Source organism: Dunckerocampus dactyliophorus, chromosome 8, assembly GCF_027744805.1.
Source record: "Dunckerocampus dactyliophorus isolate RoL2022-P2 chromosome 8, RoL_Ddac_1.1, whole genome shotgun sequence".
NCBI classification, from domain to species: domain Eukaryota; kingdom Metazoa; phylum Chordata; class Actinopteri; order Syngnathiformes; family Syngnathidae; genus Dunckerocampus; species Dunckerocampus dactyliophorus.
In genome coordinates this window covers 31,472,177-31,496,521 of record NC_072826.1, presented here as the reverse complement: position 1 = coordinate 31,496,521, position 24,345 = coordinate 31,472,177, and the positions used below count along the sequence as shown (strand labels likewise).

The window sequence follows — 24,345 nt, the reverse complement described above, 5'->3', positions numbered from 1 at the left end:
TAGATGAATTGATTGTGAAGACATGCATCGGGTATCGCAAGAGAACCAATCAGTTGACGGTGTCTCATCAACAACGTGAGAGCCTGGGCTGCCAGCCAAAGGATTGTCACCCTGCTGAAACAAACAGCACGGAAATGATGCTGGTCTGCTGGTTTGGTGCTCGTTTAGCTGGTGGACCATGTTGGTCTATGCTGGTCTGCTGGTTTGGTGCTCGTTTAGCTGGTGGACCATGTTGGTCTATGCTGGACAGTGCCAGCATGGTCCACCAGCAACTAGCATACCAGCATCCAATGCTGGTATGTTATGCTGGTCACCAGCAACTAGCATACCAGCACAAAAACACAACATATGCTGGTCATGCTGGTCGATGGTCTATGCTGGTAGCTGGTCTATGCTGGTAGCTGGTCTATGCTGGTAGATGGTCTATGCTGGTAGCTGGTCTATGCTGGTCATGCTGGTAGATGGTCTATGCTGGTAGCTGGTCTTTGCTGGTAGATGGTCTATGCTGGTAGCTGGTCTATGCTGGTAGATGGTCTATGCTGGTAGCTGGTCTATGCTGGTAGCTGGTCTGTGCTGGTCATGCTGGTAGCTGGTCTATGCTGGTCTATGCAGGTCATGCTGATAGCTGGTCTATGCAGATCATGCTGGTAGCTGGTCTATGCTGGTAGCTGGTCTATGCTGGTAGCTGGTCTATGCTGGTCATGCTGGTAGCTGCTCTATATTGTTTTTTTCCAACAGGGCACTCTTGCGCCATAGTTTGCCATGGCTGAAGACGAGATAAATAGCAGCAGGCGCGCTAGCTAGCTAGCCATTAGCCGGCCACTAGCGAGCACGCCTGAAACTATTTACAAGTCACCACTACTTACCTTTATTTACTAGTCACCACCTAACTAATCATCGCAAAAGACTTTCAACACCCCCCCCCCCCCATTATGTTCAGTCTGAAATGTTGCTGACATCATTATTGCATTATTGTATTATTATCATTATTGTTCTGACATTTTGAGTATGGGATTGATGGATGAAAAAGTCATTTTTTGGTTGGTGTGTAAACAATACAGAATGATGTTATTCTACCAGTGCCTTTCAGCAAGCTTTGAGCTCTTTTACACAAATACTGTAAGAATACCACTTTCACTGATTGGCAGCTTTATTTTAGAATGTAAGGTGAACGTCTACATCAGCAAACATTAGCCACAGAATCAAATCGTATTGAATCGTATCTAGATTCGTGTATCTAGATTCGAATCAAATCGTCTGTCACAAAGAGATTTCCATCCCTAGTAATTCCATTACTAATTCAATACATTTTTGGGGAAAGTAACTAGTAGTTCCAACTACAGTGATGACTCTTCAGAGCACTGCTCCTAATGTACTGATTTGTAGTGGTTCACTCAGCAGCATGGCTTCACATCCCACGCAGTGTGAATGGTTATGCTTGGATGGGCTGCAGTTCTCTGCCACCCGGAACAGGATAAGCGGTAGAAAATGTATGGATGGAAACCCTTTTTGTCAGAAAAAGTTCATTTTCTAGGGTTCTCGTCATACGTTTCTTCTTTGCCATCACTGGTACCATACCATGGGTGGATGCATGGATATTAGGGATGCCCCCATCCACATTTTTTGGCTTCCGTTTTTTTAATAGTCTTGCCGATCCAATCTGATTCAGTACCGCCCCTTTTTTTTTTTTAACAATACATTTTTGTTCCAAACGTGAAATAATGGAATTGAATATGGTTATTATTGAATTGAATTACACTGAATATGCAATATGGCATGAGAGGAGCCAGATGAGGTGGCTTCCTGGGGAGGTGTTCAGGGCACGTTCAACCGGTAGGAGGCCTCGGGGAGAGACCCAGGACACGTTGGAGAGACTATGTCTCTCAACTGGCTGGGAACGCATCGGGATCTGCCCGGAGGAGCTGGACAAAGTAGCTGGGGAGAGGGAAGTCTGGGCTTCCCTACTTGGGCTGCTGCCCCCGTGACCTGACCTCGGTAAGCGGAGGAAGACGGATGGATGAATGAATATGGTTATGAAAATAACTCTTATTATTAAAAATAATGCAAGCAAAGTATTGCTTTTTTATTCCACAGCATCAGCAACAATATTGTTTGGCCAAAATCCGGTAGAAAGTGCAGGATTGACAGGTATGACTTTCGGTGGTAGCATAAAAAAAACACAAAAAGCCAAAGAAAAAGGAAAACACGCTGGTGGAGTTCATATTTTGGGAGTGTCACAAGATTTGCCAACACTTTGTGTGATGGCGGTTTGAACTTTTGAGCTCCAAATTTGGGCTTACCTTGTAGATCTCAGCAAGCAACGTGCCATTGCTGGCAGGTGTGTGTGTGTGTGTGTGTGTGTGTGTGTGTGTGTGTGTGAGCGTATGAATCAAATCACTCTTCTAATCTCTCAAAGTGACAAAGGTCCATCATAGTGGAGGGGTGGAGAGAGTTCTGCATTTGGTTCATCTGTATGAGAAAAAAAAAGTGGGCGAGTCCACCTCGTGGCTTCTTCACAGACGCCTGCATGATAATCCCAATCTGTGGCCATTAGTGCTCTGGGAGACCGAGCGAGGAGAGAGTTCAGCAGCGAGAGTGAGTGAGATGGACAGAGCGGGAGGGGCGGTGGGGGGGTGGGGGGGGAGTGCCCTGGACGGAGGGAAAAGAACCAGCGAGAGCATGAGAGAGCTTTTAAGGGATTTGCCAGTGATTTGTAGAATCTCACCGCGGTGACATTGTGCTTTTTTTCCTCCCCTCCCTCCCTCCCACACACTTTCCTTGGCTCTGCCATGATACCGTGCCCTAAAGACTCAGAAGTCAGGATTTCATTTTGGCTTTGAACAAGCACAACTTCCAGTTGTCAGCGTGCTGTGGTGATTTGTGCAGCTGAGATGATCAAGGATCCATCTTTGGTGTGGTGAGGAGAGCCTTGCCTTTAAGATAGAATCACACCTCGGAGGATGGACGCTGGAGAGCACAAGTGATGGATACAATCAAAACTGGTCCATGAAGAATGGGCAGGTAAGTTTGTTCTCTTTCCTGCTGCTGTCATAAAGGTGCCAGATGTCACACGAGAAGCCATAACCATTCCATCAAGTCAAAATGATCTTAACATGCTCCAATTAAAAAACGTTTATTTTGGTTTTCCATTGCATCGTTTGTTTGCACTGCAGAGTTGGTCCAACTGATGTTGTCTGTGTTGCAAAATTAATAACGTTTACCATGATGGGCTCTGAGCTACCCATATTTACTCTTTGATAGTATGCATGCATTCCTTATAGATAGTTATGAATTTTCTCAATATTGTGTCAAGAAAATACATGTTATGTTCACTGGCAATTGCAATTCATATCCACTTGCAGGTCCCCAGCATGCTTAGCAGTCTTGAAAAGTGCTTTAACGCCGCACGGGGTCGTACACCCACTCAGCACGACATTAGGTACACCCTCAGCATCTGATGGATTCAATGCAAAACCTGCTGAAAACATCTGCCTGCGACACAAAGAGGAAATCTCAGCATTGAACACGTCGATATTGTTTACATTTGTGAAGCAAACACGCTAAAGCCGATCAAACGTGGGTCAATAAACCAGGCAGTTCAATATAGTTGATTAAATACAACAGAGAGGCAAATACATTTTTCGATTCTTTTAGTTTTCCATCTAAAATGTTCATGAATTAATACATTTCTACGAAATACATTTTATATAAGGCAATAAAAATAATTTTCAATGATTTTAGGAAGTCAACAACAAACCCTCGAGGGTACGTGGGGGAAAATCCTTTGGATGAATTTTTGACAAATTTTTTCGAGATCTCGCAAAACTTTCTAAAGTACACTACCGGTCAAAGGTTTTAGAAAACTCCAATTTCTCTGGAGGAAAAAGCTCCATTTTGAAGTGTTAAGATGGTCTGTCTCTCTTCCATTGTTTATGCCTTTTTGTAGCAACAAATGACTTTCTCAAGTACAGTGCTTTTCAAATGATTGTGCCGAGGGTATAATACCACAGTGTGTTCCCAACACTGTTTCTATGCAGACAGAGGAGGTAGTAAGTACTCCAGAAGTTGGAACACCTGTAGGAATGAGTTGCACCAACTGCCACGGCTTGATCAACCTCCATTTCTGCACAACAGCTTTCAATTGTGCTCCCTGAAACAGTATCATTCTGAAATACACATTTTTCACTTTTGGCTAAGCTTGCCACTTACCTTTGTACCATTTCAGGCTATTCATTGGACTTGAACCACTGCGATTTCAATAAATAACTGGAAAGCTTTTGACTGGTAGCATATGTGAAGCTTCCGGTAATAGCTTGCCTCCTCATAGCGAAAACCAGTTGGAAATACATCATTTAACTGTCATCTTCAGTACGGATGAGCGAGTACACCTCCATCTGTATCTGTATCTGTTCACCCGTCTCAATGATCTGTATCCGTATCGGTACTCTGAGCAGGCGGGGCATAAACTGGAAGTGGGCGTGGTTCAACCAGAAATGGGCGGTGCTTAAATCGATACATTATTTTAAGTCTGAAATTGTGTGACCGACGCAACACAAGCAATTTACAGCTCAGTGTTGTCAAATGCACCGCGTACGTAACAAAACAAGTTTACCAAGTAACTTTAGATACGAGCTGAGCTGAGCTGAGGAAAACCTAAAAAAACAAAAACGTCCGGAGTGGAGGCAGTGACCAACGCGACACGAGCCGTCTTCAACTCTTGTCAAATGCAACGCGTACTCCTCTCTCCGGCTGTAGGGAGGGGTGGTTGCTGTGTGTGACTGGCCAATCACAGAGCGCGAAGAGTGAATACGTAAGTCGTTACCCAGTGAGGATTTTCTTTCATCACGATTACGGATAATGACGAGCTGTACTCATTTCATGCTCGTACTCTGCAAAAATGCACTATCCGTAACGGATACTCGTCTAAAACGAGTATCCTGCTCGTCCTTAATCTGCACAGTTGTAGAGGTATCGCGATATCGCAACCATAGGAACAAGTTTTCAAGGATCTGTGACGGTTGTCGGGCCCCTCTATTGAAAATAAAATGCTAACATCCGATTCTAGCTAGTGTTGCTGGAAACAGATCTCTTTGATTACTGGTACTCAAAAGGAAATACTGTAATTTCAGGTGTGTAAGATGCACCAGTCTTTAAGCCATATCCAATGAAATGCTGTGCTGGGACGAAATGCATGATGGAAAGCCGTTAAAATGTTTTTTTAAACTCGTATCGGTACTCGTATTGTATATTTCTTAGCTACCTTTTCAGTGTTAAGTTACTGTGTGATGATTTTAGCGCTCTTTCTAATGGGCGCCAAACACGGGGGGGTCGCCTCGACTCCATTTTCAATGGAACCTGCACGATAGGGCAATTTTCTGCCAGGATGAGCTGGACCAAGTAGCCGGGGACAGGGAAGTCTGGGCTTCCCTGCTTAGGCTGCTGCCCCTACAACCCGACCTTGGAGCAGCGGTAGAAGATGGATGGATGGGTGGATGGATGGATCCGCAGCATCTTAATCGCAGTTTGGACTTTGTTGCTCCTGAATATTGTAGTATCTAAGGTACTTCTTGATCATAATGACACCATTTAGGTTGAACAGCTGATAAGGGCCACTGAATAATAAGTCGCAATACTATCTTGCATAAATTATTGCGTTATTCACAAAAGGTTTGCGAGATCTCACAAAAATGTGTCTTTTTTGTTGTTGTTTTTTTTTTCATCAAATTATTTCCCCCCGCATGTCCCCTGGGGGCTCCGTAACAATAAGAGTTGATGATGGATTAATAATGTTTCTTAATCTACATTTGTGAAAAAATCAACAAATAATTTCTGGGTCATGTAATGAGAAATGCAATTTAAATTATTCTTGAAGAGTCAAAATGAGGCCAATACTTTACACAGCAAAAACACATTTCTTGTAACGTTTTCATTGTTTCCTTTTCAATCATCCTTCGTAATGTTCTGATGCGGGCTGTTATTAATGTTATTGTTCAACAACAAAAAACAAGCTAGGGTCCACAAATGGCCCCCAGGCTAGACTGTTGTAATACAACCCATATAATCATATTTGCACCGCTGCAAATTACCAGCACAATAATAAACGTATTTCTAAATGATTACCTCTGTGTCAGCAACCGTAAAACTCATATTGTTGTTTTAGTTCAGTTTTAAAGCTCATTAGTTTGAGCAAGTGTAGCTCATGAAGTGTCCGGGGAGTGTGCATACTGTGTCTAAGGTAACAGCATATTTTAGAAGTGAACATTGGACCTAATAAGATGATGATTGCACCTTCAAGCCTTCTCTGTGAATGTCCCCAGGTGCCAAAGGTAGAAGCAGAGGCACGGTGCTCTAAGTACCTCTGCTGGTCAGCATCATGACATCAGAAGCCCTCTCTTCTCATCAGTGCAGCTCGCTCTGGAGTTGGTTGGGACTGCTGTTGGCGCTACTCGTAGGGAACCTTCCGGGCACGTGGGGCCAACAGGGCACGCAGCCTCAGTCCATCAAAATTGAGGGTGACATCACCCTAGGAGGGCTGTTCCCAGTACATTCCCGGGGGCCAGTAGGAGTGCCCTGCGGGGATGTCAAGAGGGAAAAAGGAATCCATCGACTGGAGGCCATGCTGTACGCCTTGGATCAGATTAACAGCGACCCCGAACTGCTGCCCAACATCACTCTGGGGGCCCGAATACTGGACACTTGCTCCAGAGATACCTACGCCCTGGAGCAGTCGCTGACTTTTGTCCAAGCCCTGATCCAAAAGGACACCTCAGATGTGCGCTGCTCGAACGGAGAGCCTCCAATCATCCCCAAACCAGAGAGGGTGGTTGGTGTGATCGGGGCATCCGGAAGCTCCGTATCCATCATGGTGGCCAACGTGCTCAGGCTGTTTGCGGTGAGCCTTCTTTTACTACCGTTAAGTCCGCTGTATAGGCCGCACGTGTCCACGCCATAAAATGGCAAATTGTGACATGACGAGTCCGTGAGGACCAGGCAGCTCTTTATTTAACAGGAGCCAATCATGAGCTGTGAAAAAAGTCGCAACAAGCTTGTCAACCCATTGGAAATTGCAGGAGGTCATTACTTAATATAACAGGCTGACTCACGGTGTCATCTTACAAACAACAGTAATCTCATCACACATCAACTTAACACCCAAAAGATATACATCAGAAATGTACAAACATGTACCAATAGGCGTATGAAATAAAAAAAACATTTAAAAGTTTTCCCATAATGCATTTTGTCTGAGCGAAGCATTTCATTGGAGGGCAAGCAGTATAGAAAATGGTGGATGGTGCTGTAATGCTACCTCTGTCCACCAGAGAGAGCCAGAGGACCCGCAGCCCAGAGCGAGGCAGATATCACTGCAGCTCAACAATGAATGTGTTGCTCTGACACAATGCATTATGGGAAAACCTTTAAAATAGTTGTTTTTTTCATTTCAGGCTTGTATTGGTACATGTTTGTATATTTCCGAGGTATACCTTTTGAGTGTTAAGTTGCTGTGTGATGAGTTTAGTGTTGTTAGTAAAGTTTTCTTAGTCAGATGACGCCATGATATTATACTGTCACATCTAATGACCTCCAAAGATCAAAACTTGACGTGCGCGATACTACAGATTTTGGTATCGATTCGATACCAAGTCATTCATGTAATGTTATTTATTTGCTATGTGTTGTAACTACAGTATATGAAACAAAGACAAGCCCAGTGTAAGCCTTCACAATAAAAGCTCTGTTTTATACATCATGTCTCACTGCACCAGAAAAAAACCCCACCTTCCAACAACAAATCAAAGAAAAAACAAAAAATGAATACAGTCTCACCGTTTGGTACGAGGCTGGGGTTTGTTTTCGTTGCTCGTTGTGTAAGCGACAGGCAGTGTGCTAGCATGAATTAACGTCACAGCGACAAAAAACAAAACAAAACTATCAGTCAAGCAGTCATAATACGTCATCAGAGCTCACCTTTATTCGTTCACACACAGCGTCAGCATTTGGGGGCAATGATAGACTGGGAAAAATATACAGGAAGTCTACTTGTGGCAGCATCAGAGAAAGTTAGACTTTCACTTTGCCACGGAGCACACAACTATGTTGCATTCAAGGACCGCTGGAAATAAATGCTTGGTAATGGTAATGGTTTCATTTCTTTTGGACATGCATACAACATTGGAATACATCACATAGAACGACAGTTCTACATGCCCCAAAAGAAGCAATGTTTATTTAATCCCACCCTCCCCCCATCCGTTTCACATCAATTGCACTACATTTGTTTTCCACTGCGCAACGCATGGACCGGTACCGACGTGCGACCCAGTGGTTGGGGACCCCTGCTATCAGGAAACGCACAGAAAAACTTTTAATGTCAAATTTAAATTCATGCTAAAATTGCCAAATTCTAGTTGTAGCACAGGGCCATTGATAATATAGTGGTTCACTTCTGCCTTTGACGGAGCTGGGGTGAGGTCACCGTAATGCTCTAGTCACAGTCTCTTTGCCTCAAGTCAGATGGAATAAACCCCAATGCCTGCCGTGACCCTACACCAGATTAGCTGTATAAACACTGAATGCAAGCTGACTGAAATGATGTGCTCGGAATCCCCTTGCTTAGACGGGGAGGAACATGGAACACCTGAACCCCTGAACACCTGTAAGTTTGCTTTTGAGTCAGGACCTGAATTATTCAACATTTTTCTGCTACTTTTTGTGTTTTTTGTTTTGATAACGGCAGCTGTAAGTTCATGTACAGTCCAGCCACCTTTTCACGCAACTGACGAAAATCCGCGAGTACTTGACACACAACCTCGGAACCCTGGTGCCATTCTTCACTTGCAACACAATCCAGGTTTAATCTGTGAATATGCCACCCACACTCATTAAACTCACGTAGAGCATAAACTGTATAGGTACTCCCCACTAATGAATGATAATGTCAGCTGACTAATGAACAGATGGATTTATTAAGTTGTGGCAGCGTCAGAGAAAGTTATTTATGTTCCACTTTCGCTCAGCAGCACACAACTATGGTGCGTTCAAGGACCGCCTAACCTAACCTGGTGAAAAAACCTCATCAGTGAAGCATAAAGACATGTAGTGACCGAAAGGACGGGTACAAGCGGCTGTGAGTTTCCGCTGTGAGTTGGCTGAGCTCTCCCTTAGAGATAAGGCGAGAAGTGTCCGGGAAAAACTCGGAGTGGAATCGCTGCTCCTGCGCATTGAGAGGAGCCAGACGAGGTGGCCTCCCTTCGGAGGTGTTCAGGGCACGTCCGACCGTGAGAAGACACATTAGAGAGACTATGTGTCGTTAGAGAGACTATGTCCCTCAACTGGCCTGGGAATGCCTCAGAATCCGCCGGGAGAAGCTGGACGAGGTGGCCGGGGAGAGGGATGGCTTCCCAGCTTAGGGTGCTGACCCCGCGACCCCACCTCGGATCAGCAGTAGAAGACTGGATGGATGGGTGGACGGCATAAAGACATAATTATGTAAAAAGTGTGGGCTGGTGCATGCATGGCGTACATTTTGCCTCTATCAATTCTTATTAACTTGCAGTGATAGAGATGCGCTTCCTGTGGGAAAAAAATTAACTATTTTCAGACAAAAAAAATTAAAAATTGATGAAAGATCCGCAAATCTGTGGGCTCGCAATTGCTGAATGGCGATTGTGCGGGGATCCACTCTACACGGTGCCGATGTTCGCCAATGATGCTGGCACTCATTGCAACGTGAGTACATTTCCATCACGTCCAATTACATCAGGACATTTCCATTCAAATGAAATGATGCAGAATCTGAATGAAACTCTGAGTTGATGGCTCGTTCAGAGAATCAGGCAGGATTGTCGTGGTTTGATCTCCATCAGCTAATCTCTATTCTGTAGCTGTTTTTTTTGTCTCTGTACCGATGATTGACCTTTGATAATTGATTACACTGCTCATAGCAATGCTGGGTCAGAGCGCAAATCCCACATGATGGCATGTTCTCATGGAATTACTGGCTGGAAATCTAGAAATGAATAAAGATACAGCCCATTTCTAACAAGCCCAGGTTTCAGTGCATAAAAAGATGAAGCGCATTTCTACGTCTTCCTTGAGGCAACTTGCATTCTTTATGATAAGGATGCTTGCTGGGAGCCAAGGAGCAGCAGCCAGCACCCAGGGCAGATGTTAACTACAGCATTATAGATCCCAACCTTCACTAAGCCCCTCTCAGCAGCTCAGGACCCTAGGCTGAAAATAGAGCATCAGGCTAGAGGATGACATTGGTTCCAGGATAACAGCAACTTGTGGCCTCGCCAGGGAGGAGTAGATTTAGCTAAATGGTGTGTTTCTACCCACCCTCCATATGTGCTGCACTGTGACTGCACATGCTTCCAGAATCACGTCCACTGTTCTGTACACTGAACATCTGCTCTAAGCCAGTGCAGGAGATGTCTCAGCATTCCTTTACTCAGGGTACCTCACACATGGCTCGCACATGGAGGTATGTGCCATATGCCTCCCCAGACCATCACTGACCCACCACCAAATTGGTCATGTTGGAGGTTGTTGCAGGCAACAGTTGTCCATGGTGTCTTTGTGTGAATCTGGAGGACGAGGCTCCTGTGGCGAATGTGCCAATCCTGGTGCTCTCTGGCAAATGCCAATCAGGCTGCGTAGTGTTGGGCTGTCAACACAGGTCCCATTTGTGGATGTGGGGCCCTCATACCACCCTAATGGAGCCTTTTTATTACAGTTCCTTCTGAACCTTAGGCACTGATCATGTAAGCTATTTTCTACTTGCACAATTAAGCCTCCTGAGACCTGAGCTTTTGTCTGCCTTGCATCTTTTATTTCTCCTTGATTTTTGGGATAAGGACCTAATAAACATAACTAAACTTCATCTTTGTACAGGAAGTAGTTTTAGAAAAAAATGATGTCTTTATATGTGGGCAGTCAGATTATCAATACATTAAAATCAATTATTTGCTGTTCTCTCAAAAATCAACGTCCTCTTATGACGACCATGGGTTTATTTTACTGTCTAACAAAGACCATAAACCAGATTATTAGATCTATTGCCAGGTGGCGGAAGGTGTCAGTTCTCGACCGTGTCCCTCCAGGAAAACCTCTGGGGTGTACTCCAGAAGTATTGGGTATCTGACTGCCTAGATCGGGCGGTTTGCGCCCTGTATGACCAGGACCTGGACTCCAAAGCTGTCAGTTGTCACAGGTGGTGTTCATGACCGTTGTGAACAGAATTTCTAGGCGCAGCCAGGGCGGTGACGGGATCCGGCTGCAGCATTGAGTGTCTACTTTTTGCAGATGATGTGGGCCTGCTGGCTTCATCAGAACGTGATCTTCAGCTCTGAGAACCGGAGTACATGGGTCTCGCCCGGAAAAGCGTGGAGTGCCCTGCCCCAAATGGAAGAGTTGAACTACCTTGGGTTCTACTTCGTGATGAGGGAAGGATGGAACGCGAGATTGACAGGCAGATTGGTGCAGTGATGAAAACTCTCCATCGGTCTGTCTTGGTGAAGAGGGAGTTGAGCTGAAAGGCAAAGCTCTCAGTTTACCAGTCAAGCTACGTTGCAACCCTCATCGATGGTCATGAGCTTTGGGCGGTGACCGAAACGACAAGATGGCGGGTACAAATGGCCGAAATGAGTTTCCTCTGTAGGGTGGCTGGGCTCTCCCATAGAGATAAGGTGAGAAGCTCTGTCAGCAGGGAGGAACTCGGAGTAAAACCGCTGCTCCTCTGCATTGAGAGGAGCCAGATGAGGTGGCCTCGGCATCTCGTCAGGATGGCGACCGGACGACTCCCTGGGGAGGTGTTCAGGGCACGTCTGACTGGCAGGAAACCTCAAGGACAACCCAGGACACGTTGGGTCCCCGGGAGGAGCTAAACAAAGTAGTCGGAGAGAGGGAAGTCCGTGCTTCTCTGCTTAGGCCGCTACCCCCACGATGCTGTCTCCGGACAAGCGGAAGAAGATGGATGGATTTTGAAACTAATATATACAGGCGACAAAGTAAAAACACGAGTTTTAGGTTGTTTACGCCAATGTTTATGCACTTGTGGATGTTGTGGCTAACACTCATTCTCTGTACCACTCGCCAGATTATTATTATAAAATATTGAATATTTAGACGTGTTAACTTTTCTAAATATTTCAAAATGTGTTTAACCACAGGAATAAACAAATGCACCACCTAAAATAAGTATTTAAAACGATCAAATCAATGAAATATTCACAAGCTTGGCAAACTGCATGGCACCGTCAATCACGTTACATAATCCCAATGTCCTAAAACATTTACAGACATTGCAGTTTGCCACCACAGTCATCCCTTGTTTATCGCAGTTAACTGGTTCCTGACTCCACCGCCATGAATGAATCTGCACAATATAGGATTCACTTTTAATAAATGGAATATTTTCAGAGTTAGAGCAGGTTAGAGCCCTGTAGACACACAATAACACAACTATAGTCACCTTTACAGTCCTATTTTTCTTTGTTTACAACACATTGTGCAACTCTTATGCTGCAGGGACTCGAGACGCCCGTGAGCTAGCAAACTAAGCTAGCGAGCTAACCAGTTAGCCTAGAATTTATTTCTTCTAAACTTAAGAAGGCAAAAAAACTTACCGCTTCCACACAAAATGGAAGTTTTTTTTCCACTCTGTCATGTGGGACAGTCATGGCTTCATGCGGTGTTAAGGTAATGTCAAGTAAGCTAATGTCTCATCAATGTTTTGTGTCATCACTGCCACCTAGTGACTAGTAATGTGACTAACTCACGCCACTGGCCACAAGTGAGTCAAACCCGGCAGTAGAAGACATTTCATTGCAGTTTGTGGTCTGTCATTGTTCTGCATGAGAAAACTTGAGCTGGATGGGGTTAACAGAGAACAGCAAACTGCACACCAGAATTAAATATATTGTATGGCTTACAGCTGAGAAACGCTAACCTTTTTCTTGTCCCTTGATCTCTGTCTCTCCCTCTGTGCTTAACGTAATTTGACTAAAACCCCTCTAATCCTTCCAGATAATCTGTGAAATGGTTCTCTCGCTCCTCTCCGCTTCTCCCTTCACTACCCCTTGTGTCTACCTTTCTCTCCACGTGGCTCCAGAGGGCCCACTGTTAAGCCACGCGTAGGGGCCGGCATTAACAGGGTCAGCGTTGAAACTGTCCACATAAACTGTGTCATTAAAGATGTGGTACGCCCATAAATTAATCTTCTCATCTATTTTCCCCTTCAAACAAATGCTTTTACAGCCGTGGTTCCGACCATCTGTATTTCACTATGATGCCATGTTCTCAGCGCAAACCACGCGCAGAGTTATCTGCTTCCTGGAATTACTGAGAGATGAATACTCTCTATGATAGTCCAATTTTTGGATGTTAATCCCTGCAGTGTGTCAGCTCTCTTTTTAGAGGCCTCCACTGAAGTGAGTACAGTCGTCCCTCGCCACGTCGCCGTTCAAATTTCACGACTTCACCCTATCACAGTTGTCCCAAAATATATTAATGAATAAATCATGCTGTTTTGTGGTTGAATGTGGCCTGTTATTAGTCAAACATATTGTGTACAACTTAAAGGGATAGTTGTATGACATCCCCAAAAGCAGTGTAGTGCATCAACAGTGACTTACACCCCGCTTTGTTCCGTAAGCCGAGTTCTGGCCGGATTTTGGCGAGGAGGAACGTAGTTGTGGTTACTTGCTGGAGTCACTTAAGTAAAAAGTTTGGCTTCTCAAAACAATAGGCTTTCAAAAGTGTCATACATTTGCATCATAAAACCATTGCTAACAAAAAAGTCAGCCCTCTCAGTCGCTTGGCGTTGTTTTCTGTGTGTTCCACAGTCTTTACATGCGCCTCTTCCTCCAACGGGCGAGAGCGCACAGTGATACGAACGAATGGAGAGGCACAATAATAGCATAATAATCCTAATAATAACAACACACTCCACTCCAGCTAAAACTCAACTTTTAATCCCCAATGTCACTTCCTGGAACATATTTACTGCAACTGCAAGTCTTATTTATGTCTTAAATGCCTTATTTTCTCATATAATGTCTACTATAGTGGGTAATAGGAGTGTAAAGGTGACTGTGGGGGCGCTATTTCATGTCTAGAGGGCTCTAATAATGCTAAAACCGTATAACTACAAAAATATTTGATTTATAAATAAGGAATCCTATTACATGAAAACTGACTTGTCACGGTCCGGTGTGGAACCGATTAACTGTGATAAACGAGGGGTATTCATATATTGTCAAATATTCATCCTTGTCATGCGTGGTTGCCCCACCCTCTCTGAGGCCCTCCCATTGCCTTATTGGGTCTTCTTAGGTGTTTCACATCAGTAGTTACTACCTGCCTTATATGACAAGTACTACAAACCTGCTGACTAAAAACCTAACAAGGGGGTCAAAATGTAAAGTTGAGGTGCAGTCAAAGCTTGCAGTGTTCAATCACCACGCCATAAAAACACATGTAAAAACACAATGGACAATGTTAAGTTCATGAAAAATAGTGGCCAAACATTCATGTCAGTGATAACAGACGTGATGGTTGGACACCACCTGATTTTTAGATTTCATTACATGCCGCTAATAAACCTAATAATGCTTTATTCACATGGCTTGCTAGCTTCTTGCTTTGCAGCCGGTGTGTGCTACAAGTAAAACAGAAGGCGTTCAGGGCGCTTCCCATGCTAACCCACAAGCGTGATGGAGGACACAAAATGATAACATTTGCTATGGACTTTCCACCGTTCCTGTACTGTGTCACTATTGTCTGTGTAGCAGGAATTGTGTGCGTATTGCAGCGTGGCTGAAGGATCTGCAGGGTGGGAGGATGGAATTTGGTTTGGTAGAGGTGGAGTTGGGTGTTATCTGCAAAGGAATGGACATGGATGTTGTATTTATGGGGGATATTGCCGAAAGGGAGAAGGTAGGTGATGAAAAGCAGGGGTCCTAGGACAGAGCCTTGAGGCACGCCTGAAGTGACGGGGGAGGACTGGGATCAGTGGGACTTGAGCTGAATGAACTGAGAGCGACCAAAAGGTTCCTTTATATCATCACTGTACCTCAGCAATTTAACAGTTACAACCAAGGAATTTCCATTTCACCTGCAACTAACAATTCCAAACTATACAGAGGAGAAGATCCTTGTAAAGCTCTCTGCAGGTTCAGAGGTTCTAGTTTTGCAGTCTGGTGCCAGTTACTTGTCTTTGTCTACCGAACACTTCCTGTCCTTTGACCTGCCTTTCTGGACTGACCTTTTGTGTAGCAACCCACATCTGCCGATTAAACTCACTTGTGATGTGACCGCCTCTGAGTCTCCCTTCCTGAGTCACCTGAAGACACGACACTTTGGTACAATGTAAAGGAGTCAGTGTACAGCTTGTATCAGAGTGTAAATTTGCTGTCCCCTGAAAAGAATTCAACTTAGCCATTAATGTCTAAACTTCTGGCAACAAAAGGGACTGCACCCTGAAGTGAAAATGTTGACATTACTCGAGCGTCTCAGAATCCTTTTCCACTCTTTCATGACGTCATCACGGAGCTGGTGGACGTTAGACACCTTGCACTCCTTCACCGTCCCTTTGAGGATGCCCCACAGGTGCTCTCAGGGGGTTTAGATCTGGAGACATGCTTGGTCAGTCCATCGCCTTTACGCTCAGCTCCTGTAGGAAGGCAGTGGTGGTCTTGGAGGTGTGTTATCATGTTGGAATACTGCCCTGGGGCCCAGTTCCCGAAGGGATGGGATCACGCTCTGCTTCAGTATGTCACAACATTTTTACTTATGGGCATACTCGCTTTTGTTGCTAGCAATTAAGACATTCGTGGCTGTGTGATGAGTTATTTTGATGGGACAGTGAATTTATACATCCGTCCATCCATCCTATGCCGCTTGTCCTCACTAGGGTTGCAGGGGTATGCTGGAGCCTATCCCAGCAGACATTGGGCAAGAGGTCGCTGCACATATATCAAGTTTATTAAGATGTACACTGACCACTTCATATTGTATGAAAGTGTTGTTTCTTCAATGTTGTCTCATGAAATATGTGTTTAGTTCAGCTGGTAGCTGTTAGCTGCTTCCTGCGTATGTTTCGTGCCTTCTGTGTGTGTTCTTGCCATGTGTCACATGTCTCGTCATATATTCCTTTTTTCTGCTCTGCAACCCTCATTATGAAGTACTTTTACCTGCACTTCGTTTTTGTCTCTGCATCTTGGGGTCGAGCATTAAACCAGAATGTGACAGAATGCTCCAACCAGATAGTGACCTCGCAGAGTTCGGCTACTGGGACCAGCTGTTCCTCAAGGCGATGGAGGCTGAGTGAGCACAGTTCACGCCGGAGGAGCTGGAGATGATGGTGTAGGGACCTGACGGACGAAGCTGTGGCCTCATGCTGTTCCCAAGTGCTGGCCCAGGGTCCAGCCTACTTGGCCCTGCTCATCACCTGCACAAGTTCTGGTGACAGTGTAACACCAGGGTTGTCTCAACCCTCACTCTTGCACCACGTCTCTTCAAGCTTCTGACACCCCCAGAGCCTGAACCTTGTCAGCTTCCATCGCCCCGGTGCCCACTCCAGGTTGCCATGTCGTCTCAAGCTTCCAGCTTCTTGTCAGCCCCCGTCACCTCTGGTTTCTACTCCACGCTAGTTCAAGGCCGGGGCCAAACTTCCTCAAATCCCGGCACTACATCTTAAGCCACCACTTGGTCCGGCCGGGGTGTCAGAGCGGGATGGACCTTTAACCCTCCCCCAAGCCTCCCTCCACCCTTCCCTGGTTCCTGTTTTGGCAGTATGGGACGTCTGGAATCCATCCCTTGAGTGGGGGGGGGCTATGGCCAGTTGTGCATCCCCAGTCACACAGCGACTTCCCTTCGGTTTCTCCACGGCAGCCCAAGGTCCACCTGCTCTTTCGTCGCCTCCATGCCAGGCCGACAACAAGTTGCATCCTGCTCCGCCTTCACGTCAGGCAGAGGACAAGTCGCTCCCTGCTCCTGTCCCGGCTCAGCCCACGCGCCAGCCGCAAGGTTCCATGTGACAGTAGGCAAACACAGGCTGGGGCTCCGAGATTTCCAGGGGCACCCAAATGTCTTCCATTTTAAAAGGACATATTACTTTTTTAGTATTGATTCACGTGCTTCAAACGACGTCAGAATGCATAATCTATCAGGTTGGAGAAAAGTGATGTGGAGTGGAGAAGAGGAGAAGGCGAGGGGGAAACAAACACTTTTTTCAATCAAAAGTACCGAAAGTAGGCAGCTTGACAGCAGCACAGCCGAGAAGAATGCGTTTTAGGGATGACGCTGAGAGTGATGCTTTTCATCACAAAGATGTGAGTATTAAAGCGCTAAACTGTATTAAACGTTGCTTAATGTTCTTATCAATTAAAGTAAAAGCATCGAGATGATTCACTTGTTGGGTAATAATAATCCCCCAGGAGGATTTTAAGGACTTAATGTAGCTCAGGAAGTGGGAGAATTGTCTCCTATGTAGATGATAAACATTAATATTTAAAATCCTTCTTTTGGGATGGGGGGGTCTCTATACACATGGCTATGTATAGCAACTTAAGCTGACATAACTGGAAGAGATTTCAAAAGCAGGAAAACAGTGGCCTAAATTACATACTCACCTTTTGTAAAAATGGAAAAGAAATCAAAGTTCCTGTCCCGGCTCAGCCCACGCTTTGGCCGTCTCCGGCTTCCGTCCCGTCTCTGCACCAGCCACCACCAGTTCCTCTCCTGGCTCCACGCCAGCCCAAGACGCTCACCTGCAGCAGTGTACGACCTGTGGCTGGGCTCCTCGGGGTATCCCACCACCACCACCGGGTTTTCCGTCCTGGCCGTCCCCCGGAGGGGTCCCGGCATCACCGCACAGCTCGCCGTCGCGGTGGGACCGCTCTGGACGGGTTAATTGCTTCCAGACCTGCCCGTGATAAGTGAATTTCTGCAAAGTAGGATTTCTTCTTTATAAATGGAATATTTCCATAGTTATCACATAGAAAACCTTTTTACGATCTTTGAAAATGTTTAACATTATTAGACATGAGCTAACACCCATGTGGTCACCTTTACATCTGTAGAGAAAATCCGAGCAAATAAGGCATTTACAACACAAATAAGACTCTTGCTTGTGTGTGTCGCAGTAAACGTCTGGATGTGTGCAGGACAGGAAGTGACGTCGGGGATTCACAATTGAGTTTTAGCTGGAGTGGATTATGACTGCAACAGTAGCCCGCGTTATCATGACTATTATTAGTCGAAAAAGATATGATGATGTTGTTATTGTGCCTGATGTGAGATAATTTAAAGGGACAACTTGACTTTATTATACTGGTTTGATAACTTTATAGGCTTTATTGATCCACAAGGGAAACTGCTTGGTTCAGTAGCTCCGTTGCAGAAGAAAAAGACAAGCTCTCCTAAATAAAATGCAATGCAATATGATTATAATAAAACAAAAAGAATATGAGATCAATACAAAGAATACAAGAATATAAGATAAACAGGATTAGCATATTTACAAAGGGTGTGTGGAAATACAAGTAAAAGTACACTTTATACACGGGAGGGCAGACAGTACAGCGCAATAATGTGGTGAATTATCTTTTACAGCCAGGTGAGGTATTGTAGAGCTGGATGGCCTGTGGAATAAATGAAGTCCTGTAGCGTTTACTGTGGGGACGGAACTGGAGGAGTCTGTTGGAGAATGTGCTCCGCTGGCCCTCTCTTGTCCGATGGCAGTTATATAATTAAGCAGTTAATATTTGTGCAGAAATGTGCGGGGTGTACTCACTTTTACGAGGTCAGCACTTGATGCAAGGCTTTTCATCACCATGGACTCATCATGTGTTCCAGATCCCTCAGATCAGCTATGCCTCCACTGCCCCAGAGCTCAGCGACAACAGCCGCTACGAGTTCTTCTCTCGCGTGGTGCCTCCAGACTCCTACCAGGCCCAGGCCATGGTGGACATCGTCAAAGCCATGGGTTGGAACTACGTCTCAACAATAGCATCGGAAGGCAACTACGGAGAGAGCGGTGTCGATGCTTTCCTGCAGATATCCAGAGAAGCAGGTTGTGTATCCGAGTTCGCTGCCCTCACGTTTCAATTCATTTAACATCCAGGGGAAGTTACCAGATCCTCAGATGATGTTGTTTGATACAATCATAACTCCTTTTAACCCCGCAATTGAGCAGCCATTACAGCAAAATGACGTAGTAGATTGTCGGTAAAAAAAGGTGTCGTTTTCGGCACTCATTTCTATCACATTAGTGTTTGACAGGCTTTTCGTGATTGGTGATTTTAAAAAAGGACACAAAAACCCGACAGGATTATCATGGTTTTATTGAGGGGGCTCTGATGTGAACTGTCACTGCATCCTGTCAAAAAAGTCATCAGTGATGTGCTGCTTGCAAACTGTGCACACCATTTCTGCGACACGAATAATACTAACGTGGAGGAACTTTGGAAAGTCAATAACAATCGTTACCTTTCGTGTCCTTCTGTTCCAAACACCGGCTGCAAGGCAGGAAGCGAGGCTGTAGTTGTGGGGGGAAACTACTCCACGTTGTGAAGTTAACTGTGTATTAATATCAAAAATCATGTGTGAGTGAAAGGTTTTATTTGCCACTAGTTTTCATGAGCGAAACATTGTACACTCATCTTTGTACGTGTTTATTTTTTTATGACATGACGGTAATTGTCCACCGCAAAAAATAAGCAGGTTTGGAAAAAGCCAAGTCATTGTTGTGCATGCACGTAGTGTTTCTTTACTAAAAAACATGGCCTGCTACTGGCCTGGTGTACATATTATATCGTCCTGGTCGTTGGTATGTGAAAAAGTGCCAAAATGGAACCTTTTGTGACACTTGAATGATACACTCCTGATCAAAATGTGAAGACTAGTTGAAAAACGGCAAGAATTTACGTTTTGCATTGTTAGATCTTAAAGGAAAACTGCACTTTTGGGAATTTTTGCCCATAATCCCCAATCCGTATGTGACACACGAACAAACATGTCTTTCTCTTCTCTGTGCGTTTGAAATGTTGCAAAACTGCTAGCATGAGGCAGCTAATAATGCAATTTAATGGGATTCACCTATTGCGCCTATAAAGCCCTTTATTAAAACACCTCTTCATCATTCCATATCCATGCTGTGGCCACGTAGTAACAGGCACTTTCATGATAACATGTAATACTTTGCCATATTTTGGTCATTTTACCGGAACTTCCTTCCTTGGTGCATTGATTTCAAAGCAAAATAGAGAGTGTTTGCAGCCACCATGGCTGCTGACTGCTTATTGGGTGCTAGCAGATCCAACTATCGTGAAACACGAAGTCATTCTCATAGCATTAGCATGAGCGGAATAGGGGCTTCCCGATACGTACGTTGTTAGCGGCCTCGTGCTAGCCGTTTTTCCCCTCTTTAGAAGGCACAGAAAAGGGAAAGACGTGTGTTCACGCCTCGCATAAGGATTGTGGAGGTTCTAAGTAGAGCTTCCAAATGAAAAAAGAAGAAATGGGAGCCAGACAAAAAAAATGAGTAAGCAATTTATTGCAAACAACCAATAAACTGAAACAGGCTCTTCATCCGCTGATTGGAGGTTTAAGGCCAAAGCTCAAAAAAACCCAAACCCTCCCTAAAACAGTTAACTTCAATTTTTTATAAAAGGACTCACTAATGAGTAACTTCTTGTTAATCACCACAAACATTTTTTTTGGCAGACTTGATGCTTGTGTTTCCAGGAGGCGAGTGATAATTTAGCTCCAGGTGAATTTTGGGGGGGTCTGACACATGACTTTTTTGTTCCATAACCCTCAGGATCTTTTAAGAAGTTTAAAATGGCCGTCTTACTGCGTCCAACCTCAGCAGCCACGGCGCGCTTATGCAGCTCAACAATCCCATTCAAGTTCAAAGAGAGAAAGCTTTTTTGCCTTTGCCATCAGAGATCGGAGATCATGACAGTGTGAATACCTGATACAAAAAACTAGAACTAGAATATTAGGGCCAGATTGAGAAAAAAAATAATGTGAGATTTCGAGAATAATGTAAAATTATGAGGAAAAAAAGCGGAAATTGATGAGAAAAAAGTCCTACATTTACAAGAAAAAAGTCATAATATTAGGAGAATAGAGTCAGAAATTTATGTGAAAAGAGTCATAAACTTATGAGAAAAAAGTTGTAATCTTATGAGAACAAAAATCATAAATTTATGAGAATAAATTTGTAATATGATGAGAATAAAGTCGTAAATTTACGAGAAAAAAGTCGAGATGTTACGTGAAAAAGTTGTACATTTACAAGAAAAAAGTCCTAATATTACGAGAAAAAAGTTGTAAATGTATGCAAAAAAAGTCATACATTTAAGACAAAAAGTCTTAAATTTACGAGAATAAAGTTGTAAATGTATGCAAAAAAGTCATAATATTATGAAAATAAAGTTGCAAATTTACAAGAATAAAGTCGCAAATTCATGCGAAAAGAGTCATAAACTTATGAGAAAAAAGTTGTGATATTATGAGAATAAAAGTCGTAAATTTATGAGAATACATTCATAATATGACAAGAATACAGTCATGATATTATGAGAATAAAGTGGTAAATTATGTGAAAAAAGTCGCAAATTCATGAGAAAAAAAGTCATACATTTCCAAGAAAAACAACAACAATATTGTATTACAGAATAAAGTGGGAAATTTACGCAAAAAAGTCTTAATATTACAAAATTAAAGTCATAAATGTACGCAAAAAAAGGTCTTAAATTTACAAGAAAAAGTAGTAATTTACGAGAATAACGTTGTAACTTTACGAGGAAAAAAGTCATACATTTACGATATGGGCCAAATACTTGGTAATAATAATTAGCATATAATAAGAATTAAAATCATTGTGTGTGCACCACAGGAGGGCTGTGCATTGCTCAATCCATAAAGATTCCCAGAGAGCCCAGACCTGGAGAGTTTGAAAAAATCATCAAGAGACTGATGGAGACGTCCAACGCTCGTGGGGTCATCATCTTTGCCAATGAGGACGACATCAAGTGAGTGCAGAAAAAGGTCATGCGGTTTGATGGGTCTATACTTTTGCAAATGTGCGTTAGAATATGAAAGGGTATTCTTTTGAGGCAGGCGGTGTATTTCTATGTTTTGTTGTTCTTTTGCATGTAAGCCCCCCCCCGACAGACAGAGGAGTGATTTGGTTTGGTTTCTTCCAGGCGGGTGTTGCAAGCTGCCAAAAAGGCCAACCTGACCGGCCACTTCCTGTTCGTCGGCTCTGACAGCTGGGGAGCCAAGAGTTCCCCCATCCAAGACCAGGAGGAAGTGGCGGAGGGTGCCGTCACTATCTTGCCGAAAAGAGCGTCTATTGACGGTAGGCGTGCGCGGGACAGATGACATCTGCTGTCACAGACGCTGACTGACTGAAGTTGCACTGCACAGCACATCCTAAATATCTGATATGGACGCAGGACTTTCCCTCCGATAGCAACAAATACAGAACGTCAACTGCTGCAGCTCACTTTGCGAACAACATTTTTTCCGCAAAGTGAGTTTAGACAAAATCAAAGCCAAATGTGCACGTCAAGTTGTTTTATTAAAAGAAATACTTGGGGTCTCCAAACAATATGCGTTGAAAAGAGTAACACATTTGCATCACAAAAATGCCTGCTCGAAAGATCCGACCTCACAAATGTTATACAATTGGGGGGGTAAGTCGCTGCTGATGGGGGTCTCATACAACTTCATGTCAAACAATCCCAACTGTCCCTTTAATGTCAACATTTGTAAACTGCGAAATCTGTCTTTCTTTTCAACGATCATTTGTCTTTCTCCACGTCCCCTCTGGGGTCCGTGTGAATGACTGACAGGAATCGTATTGATTGATTGCAGTAGTTTTTTATTTTTACATTTCCGCGTGTGTAATTTTTCACTGCAAACATGTATTTTGAGGATGCATGCAATGAAGCTGGGACTATACAGTGTTCCCTCGTTTATCGGGGGGGATAGGTTTCCAAAATAGCCCGCAATAAGTGAAATTAGCCTTAACTTATGTTTTAAGGCTGTAAAAGCCCTCCCGTACACTCCGCCCACTCTTCTCGGACAAGCATGAACACTTTCTTGCATTTCTCTCTTGTTTAAACACTCTCAGAGTTCAAACCTTCCTTTGAATTTCAATGGTCAACCTACAAGGTCGGACACAAGAAATGATGGAGAGTGTTTCACTCCTCTGACCGTGTCTCTTCGTCCAGGTGCTGTTCCGCTGTACTGTAGCGTGTTTTGTGTCCTTGTTAAAACATATCGCCCCTGTCGTCGTATTTTCCTCCTCCTTGTCCTCCTCCTCGAACTGAAGATGAATTTATTCCGTAATGGCGCCCTAGAGCTGCAACTTCCATCTTTCTTCAGCATGTCCAGAAGTCCAACCTTTTGTACGATGTTAGCACCCTCCTCCGCCTTTGACGGTGCACAACGTTTCGTCGACACTGCGGGTGTTGATGGGGATAAATCTTGCAAACATGCAGCACTTCCGAGTCACACTGCTAGCGATCGGTCATTTATGTCAACTTGGCAAGCTAAACGCATTCTGAACTGCGCAGGAAGGCACGGAGGAGATTGACTGCCAAGCGTCTACGGTCCCTTAGCCAATCAGGACGATGCATGTTCACATTCTGTAAAAAAAGCAAAAAAGCAGCGAGTCTACGAAAGGTGAAGCGCGATGTCGCGAGGGAACACTGTAACTTGGAATGTAAGTAACATTTTCATGACGTGATTCAGGATTTGACGAGTACTTCACGACAAGATCTCTGGAAAACAACAGAAGGAACATCTGGTTTGCTGAATTTTGGGAGGACGACTTCAAGTGTAAATTGACTCGGCCCGGCATCAAATACGAAGCCGGGAGAAGGAAATGCACAGGTAAGCGCACGCAGAGGAACTACTGTACACTGTGTTGCAGTGTTTCCCCTCACAAGCAACGTGTTTGTGTTCCTGTAGGCGAGGAAAGAATAAGTCGAGACTCTCAGTACGAACAAGAAGGGAAGGTGCAGTTTGTGATAGACGCGGTCTACGCCATGGCCCACGCCTTGCACAGCATGCACCTGGACCTGTGTCCTGGCTCCATGGGTGTTTGCGACAAGATGGACCCCGTGGAGGGAAGGATGCTCCTCCAATACATACGCTCTGTCAATTTCAATGGTATGATTTCCAAACGGACATTTCTCTGACCCTGCTTGCATAATGTATGGTGGCACTCATGAAAAAAAAGATGTTGAAATGAGGGATTTTAGGAAAAGAACACCTGAAAAAAGGAAGACAGCAAGCCTTGAGATGTGTCTACTAATGTAC

General features: G+C 44.3%; 1 protein-coding gene across 5 annotated transcripts in view; it reads left to right on the top strand.

Annotated features, from left to right (window-relative positions):
- Nucleotides 1-2,608: 2,608 nt before the first annotated feature.
- grm6b (glutamate receptor, metabotropic 6b) overlaps nt 2,609-24,345 on the top strand; it is a 33,014-nt gene continuing 11,277 nt past the window's right edge. Inside the window, exons 1-7 of one of the 5 annotated variants that reach the window (XM_054784704.1) lie at nt 2,612-3,021; nt 6,318-6,892; nt 18,862-19,078; nt 21,911-22,046; nt 22,221-22,375; nt 23,776-23,916; nt 23,995-24,195. In XM_054784704.1, the coding sequence (XP_054640679.1) occupies nt 6,374-6,892; nt 18,862-19,078; nt 21,911-22,046; nt 22,221-22,375; nt 23,776-23,916; nt 23,995-24,195 (1,369 nt within the window). In that variant the 5' untranslated portion in view covers nt 2,612-3,021; nt 6,318-6,373. The other 4 variants (XM_054784703.1, XM_054784707.1, XM_054784705.1 and 1 more) reach the window with 4 other exon arrangements.